General features: G+C 51.1%; 1 protein-coding gene across 1 annotated transcript; it reads left to right on the top strand.

The window, feature by feature from the left end:
* The first annotated feature begins 2,044 nt into the window (after positions 1–2,044).
* LOC141974266 (olfactory receptor 14J1-like) lies at positions 2,045–3,001 on the top strand. The gene has a single exon (XM_074933593.1). It carries the CDS (start codon positions 2,045–2,047, stop codon positions 2,999–3,001), a length of 957 nt encoding a protein of 318 aa, XP_074789694.1.
* The last annotated feature ends 3,448 nt before the right edge of the window (positions 3,002–6,449 follow it).

Below are 6,449 nucleotides of genomic sequence, written 5' to 3'. Positions count from 1 at the left end.
AGTCTACTCTGTTTAATTAGCACTATTCTAAGTATGCTGTGTTTTGAAGTTTGTCTAACCCTTAACTGATACAGCTCTCAAACAAGTCTTGCAGGTGCCGCAGCAAACCAAAGAAAGGGGAGGGCTGGAAGGCATCGGCCTCACACAGCTCCTGACAAACAGCTCAGCTTTGATGAAGAACAGGCCTCGTAAGATAGATAAGAAACTGCAGAGTTGTGCCAAGGTGGCAGGGAAAGATCAATCAGGACAGCAGGCATTTTGCCTGGGCTTAGCAACTGCTGCCGACCCATCCCAGCCCTGTTTGGTATGCCAGTTGTACTGGTCATTATGGTTGGTATAATCAGACAATCTGGCTGAGATGGCAAGGTGTGACTCCTTCAGCAGTACCGGTGAATAGCACTAAGTTTTGTAGTGATGTTTATACAATGAGTTTACATCTTGAAGAAGGAAGAGGGTTTAATAATGATTTGACTAAAAGGTTACCAATTATTAGATGGTTAAAAATTCTTTTGTTTTTACATGGAATAACAGTTTAAATTGTCATTGTAATCCTTTTAATGGTGTTAACCTGTGTGTGGAAGCGTTTTATGAGAACGATGGACTGAACAATAAAAGGGGTCTGGATCACTCAAAAACAAAAAGGGGGATCTGTGGAATGCCTGGGAAACAGCGGACATGTCATGAGTGATCCAGACTGAGTGGCATCACTGTCATCAGGCTGTAGCTGTTGGGAAGAACACCGGCAAGGCCGAGAGGCTGAGAAACTGCGTGAGTAGCAAAGAAATAAGGATTCCGGACTGTGGGAAATAAGATGTTTGCCTAACAGAAGAACTACGTGTGAACGCCATAACGGGACCAACCACAGAGGGCGTGAAGGCTTGTGGACAGTGGTATAGAACCAATCCTAGTTTGTTTGCTTTCATGTGATTGCTCTTCGATAGTATGTGGGATGCTCTGTACTCGATAAGGTACCTTCGACAGTTTAAGGCGCGCTGTATTACAGAGTCGAGCTGCCATACCCTTTCTTTTGCTTGCCCAGGATCATGGATGTAAAGATTTTGATGGGATGTGTTGTTTTAATCTATCCGACCACAGTCAATTAATTCAAAACCAATTACAATGGATGAAGCAACGTTTACAAAAAACACAAGTGGTTGTCAATCCTTGAGACAAATGGTTACAATCTGTGTTTGGTCTGTCCCTATGGCTACAAGGTCTGTTACAAGAAGGACTGCGGTGATTAGGAATAGTACTATTGATTGTAGTAATTATTAAAATAGCATATAGTTGTATGATGAGAAATATTAGTAAATTTATGCTTGTGCAGCCTGCACAAAAAGAAAAAGGGGGAATTGTTGGAGAACGGCTTTCAGAGAGCAAGGCCATGGGTCTGTGCAGGAGCTGATTGCAGCCATCTGAGGTAAACAGAGGAAAAACCCAGGGTACAGTTATGCTAACAACAGACTGTTATGTTAACAGAGAGAGAAACTGAGGTACACAATGGCCTTGATGGTAAAAACAACCTTGGGAAAGGAGGCAGGCCAGAAGAGGGAAGATGCTGTGACATATCTGAAATGCCACAAGGGGCTGGGATATTATAATGTAGCCTGTTACATGTATCCAATAGATTTGTGAGTAGTGTGCATGGTTATTGTAGAGTGCTTATGTAAGGGGTGATTTCTGTCAATAAAGTTGAAGCTTGCTCTATCATTCACATTGAATCAGCTGCTTGCTTCCTCCGCCCGCCGCAAAAGTCCAACAGCAAATTTGGCTCCTGCTCCTGAGCTTTAGACGGACGCTCTGCTGCAGAGCATGGGGAGTTGTGGGCACTGTCTGGGCAGAGGCCCTGCTCCTCATGGTACATTAATTCAGCATCAACTGGGCATGGAACTGAAGGAAATTATCCCTTAAAAGGAAAAATGGGAGCATGGATGCCGTAGGGACAGGCTTGTTGGGAAATGACAGTAATTTTGCTCAGAAAATTTACCTCTGTATTGTCACGATTATTTACTTTTCTGACAGACCTCATGTCCAGAGGGACCAAATGTCCAACGGCAGCTCCATCACCGAGTTCCTCCTCCTGGCATTCGCAGACAGACGGGAGCTGCAGCTCCTGCACTTCTGGCTCTTCCTGGGCATCTCCCTGGCTGCCCTCCTGGGCAACGGCCTCATCATCACCGCCATCGCCTGTGACCACCGCCTGCACACCCCCATGTACTTCTTCCTCCTCAACCTCTCCCTCCTCGACCTGGGCTCCCTCTCCACCACTCTCCCCAAAGCCATGGCCAACTCCCTCTGGCACAACAGGCACATCTCCTACTTGGGGTGTGCTGCACAGCTCTTTTTCTTTGTTTTTTTAATCTCAACAGAGATTTGTCTTCTCACCATCATGTCCTACGACCGCTACGTTGCCATCTGCAAACCCCTGCACTACGGGACCCTCCTGGGCAGCAGAGCTTGTGTCCACATGGCAGCAGCTGCCTGGGGCACTGGGTTCCTTTATTCTCTCCTGCACACGGCCAACACATTTTCACTGCCTCTCTGCCAGGGCAACACCCTGGACCAGTTCTTCTGTGAAATCCCCCAGATCCTCAAGCTCTCCTGCTCACACTCCTACCTCAGGGAAGTTGGGCTTATCATGGTCAGTGCCTGTTTGGCTTTTGGGTGTTTTGTGTTCATTGTGGTGTCCTATGTGCAGATCTTCAGGGCCGTGCTGAGGATCCCCTCTGAGCAGGGACGGCACAAAGCCTTTTCCACGTGCCTCCCTCACCTGGCCGTGGTCTCCCTCTTTGTCATCACTGTTATCTTTGCCCACCTGAAGCCGCCCTCCATCTCCTCCCCATCCCTGGACCTGGTGGTGTCATTTCTGTACTCGGTGGTGCCTCCAGCAGTGAACCCCCTCATCTACAGCATGAGGAACCAGGAGATCAAGGATTCCATGAGGAATCTGATAACTAGATGTTATGCTGAAGCAATGAACTGCTTATCCTCTTCATATTAATTAAAATATAATTCTGTACAGTTCCAATCTGTCTGAATTTTCTGGGTTATTTTGTTGGATTTTTCTTTTAATGTTTTTTTCTTCCCCTTTTGAATTCAGTCTGCTTTTCTCACCAACTGGCTGCATGAATGAGGATCCATGATCTCTGTGTGTTGCAACAAAATAAAGGGCCTGCAGTGACTTTTTTATTTTCTGAGATCCTTCCTGTGAGAAGAATTTGGAGCTGCAGGGACAATTCCTATGTGCAGAGGTGGAGGGGAAGAGAGTCCCAGCATGGCAGCCCTGCCAGGGAGCACTTGGTCCTCCAGAAATGTTCTCTCTTCCCTTCCACACTCTCTTTCTGATCCCTTCGGTTTGGTGTGAGGCCTGAGGGCTCGGGCAGCTTGGTCACACCCCTGCTGTGTGACAGCCCTGTGACCGCAGGCAGGGACAGGCACTGGGCACTTGTGTGACAGAGCCGGCCTCCCGAAGAGCGGTTCCCTCATGAAAGAGGATCTGCTCAGGGCAGTGCCTGAAGGCTGAGCTCTTCTCCCAAACCTGATCTCAAGAACACGCCCAAGGAAGTGGCCCGCAGAGGAAAACGCCAGCGAAGAGGTGAACAGTGTGATTTGCAGGGTGGGGGCTGGCAGCAGTGTCCTCGCACAGCCAGGCCTCCTGGGAGAGACCTGAAGGAGCAGGCTCTGCTCTGTGTCTGCGCTCACTGGACACACTGGGGCAGCTGCCTGTGCTGCTCTGGCTGGGAGAGAGTTCCTTTTCTTGCTGGGAGCTGCTATGGGGCTGGGGTTTGGTTTGTGCCATGAACAGTGCTGGTAACGCAGGGCTGATTTCGTTATTGCTGAGCAGGGCTTACTCCGTTATATAAAGCTGGGGGAAGAAGGATTAACATGGGGACATTCAAAGCTACAACATTTCTCTTCCCAAGTCACAGTTACATGTGATGAAGCCCTGATGTTCTGGAGATGGCTGAAGCCCTGCCCGCAAATGGGAAGTAGGGAATGAATTCCATGTTTTCATTTTGCCAATGTGTGTGACTTTTACTTTACCTATTCAAGTGTCTTTATCTCAAGCCACTAGTTTTCTCAGTATTACACTTCTGATTCACTCTCCCATGGAACACAGAGGAGTGAGTGAGTGGCTGTGTGGGGCTCAGATGCTGGCTGGGGTTAAACCATGACCCTGACCCAGGGAAATCATCACGCTCTAGCCCCTCCCAAACACCATTTCCAGCTCTGGCCTCTCACTTCAGCTCGGAGAGGGTCTTTGTCCCTCCACAGAGGGACACCAAATGAGTAGGTCAGAAGTTCATGTTTGCATTTTATGGAGGAGATGTAAACATGCACATCATGTGTGTGAGGTGAGAGAGCACAACTGCCATCAGCTATTCCTGGGGGTGCTGTGAAGGTGTGTGGCACAAACAGGGTCATGAGGTCACTTCACATTGACAGTAACGTCCCCTGGACAACCCCCTGGCTGCAGCCCTGGGAGGTGTTTCCTTGAACCGAGGTCCCCGAGTCCATTCCTCATGCCGTGGGGCATCTCCCACGAGTGCAGAGCAGGGTGATCAGCACAGGGCTGAGGGGCCTCCCAGCCTCTGGCCGTGGCAGCAGGAGCCCAGAGAGACACGACGACTCCGGCAATGCACTGCCTCTGCGTGTGCAAGGGAAGGACTCGTGTCTCTGAACCCCCTGTGTGTAAGGTGAGGGCATGGGGCCAGCTGAGATGTGGGCACCTGACAGAGCCCGGACACTTGTGTGTGTGACCCAGGAACAACCCCCACTCTCCCAGTGAGACTCATCTCCGCTGCCTTGGACAGGCTCATGGCAAGTGCTCCTGTTGGCTCCGTCACCCTCGCCGGTGATTCTGGGCTGAGCCCTCAGAAGGGCCAGAGCAATCAGAGAGGTTCTGGGGTCCATGGAGAAGGCCGAGGGCAAACCCATCTTCAAGAAGGGCAGGAATGAGAACTGGGAGAATTATAGGGGAGAGTTATAGGCTTGTCAGCTTCCCTCCATCCCTGGGAAGGTCGTAGGCTACGTCCTCCTTCAGCCGTGTCCAGGTAGCTGAAGGCCAAGGAAGGGATTGCTGACCCACAACAGACCGGGGAAAGCAGGGCGTGTTGTGCACATGGGATTGTGCAAGGCCTGTGACATGGTCTCCCATCGTGTTCTCATAGCCAGGTTGGTGCTGCCTGGGCTGAAGAAGTAGACGTTAGGGTGGGTGGGATGTTGGCTGGGTGATCAACCTTAAATGCCATCAGGGGTACAAAGTCCTGCGTGCAGCCGGTCACTAGCGGCATCCCTCAGTGACCAGCTCCTGGGCCAACACAGTGAACATCTTTCCTGTCCCCCTCTACGATGGGACAGAGCGCACATCAGCTCCTTTGTGGGTGATGCGAAGCTGGAGAGAGGCCTTGAACAACCTCACCTGGTTCAACTTGCCTTCAACTTGAAAGTTGGACAAGAGGTATTTCAGGGCTCTTTTGACCCCTGAGTTACTCTTTGATTCTATGGATCTTTCCCTTGACAAAGTTTCTGATGACAGAATAGCCTGAGGGAGAAGAAAAAATATCCAGAAAAAAAGAGGAGCTATGAAATGTGTCAACACAACTACAGCAGTTCCTGTGAAGAATGCTTCTCCACTCAGACCAGTAATAAGAAATATGTGATAGGTGTTAATAAAGAAGCAGAGTTTGCTCTGGTCAGGTCCTGGGCCATGAGGAGGGGGTGGATGCGCACGGTATTATGAGTCAGTTGTGTCTCAGACAGTCTCAGTCCAGCAGGAAGCGTGTGGCTGTGAAGGGACCGTGAGGTCAGTTCTGTCTCTGGGGTGAGAGGCCAGCAGCAGGTACCCGGCTGGGAAAGTGCCTCTGCCAAAGCCCCCGCAGGCCTCACCCAGGAGAAGGGCTGGGCCGTGGGCTGTCGTGTCCATTCCACCTGAGCACACGTGGGACAGCAGCAGGCCCAGGGCTTGGGCACGTCCCTCCCAGAAGCTGGAAGGCCACAGCGGCCCCGTGGTTGAGAAGGTCCTGGTGGGGTTCCTGCTCTCTGGTCAGGGGAAAGGCCACAGGAAGCCTTTGGGTTGGGTTCCCTGCTGGGAGGGCGGTTTCGGAGGCCGTAGAGCTTTCCCTGGAGTGGGCAACATCAGTGAAGGTCGGGAAATGGTGGGGTGGGAGCAAGGCGGGGCAGGGAGATGGGTGCTGCAGCCTGCGGGGAGAGAGGGGCAGGGGTGGGACAGGGCAGAACAGCCCGCGGTGGGATGGCAAAGGGCGCTGGCAAGGCTGGGAGGGGCCCACAGAGCCCAGGTCTTTGTCCCCTCGTGTCACGGGTGAGTGGTGTAGATCACTGAGAGTATCACGGGGAAAGGTGTCTGAAAAAGTGATTTTAATGGGAGTTTGTGAGAGTGTGACTTGATGAAATTTGATGGCAGCTTTCACTCGAGTACTGTCACGTCC

The sequence above is a fragment of the Athene noctua genome, unplaced genomic scaffold (genome assembly GCF_965140245.1).
Source record: "Athene noctua unplaced genomic scaffold, bAthNoc1.hap1.1 HAP1_HAP1_scaffold_36, whole genome shotgun sequence".
NCBI classification, from domain to species: domain Eukaryota; kingdom Metazoa; phylum Chordata; class Aves; order Strigiformes; family Strigidae; genus Athene; species Athene noctua.
Note: the sequence above shows the minus strand (reverse complement) of the source record. Positions and strands in the feature narration are given on the sequence as shown.

Coding starts and splice junctions, on each gene's coding strand:
- LOC141974266 (XM_074933593.1), top strand. CDS start 2,045: ATGTCCAACGGCAGCTCCATCACCGAGTTCCTCCTCCTGGCATTCGCA.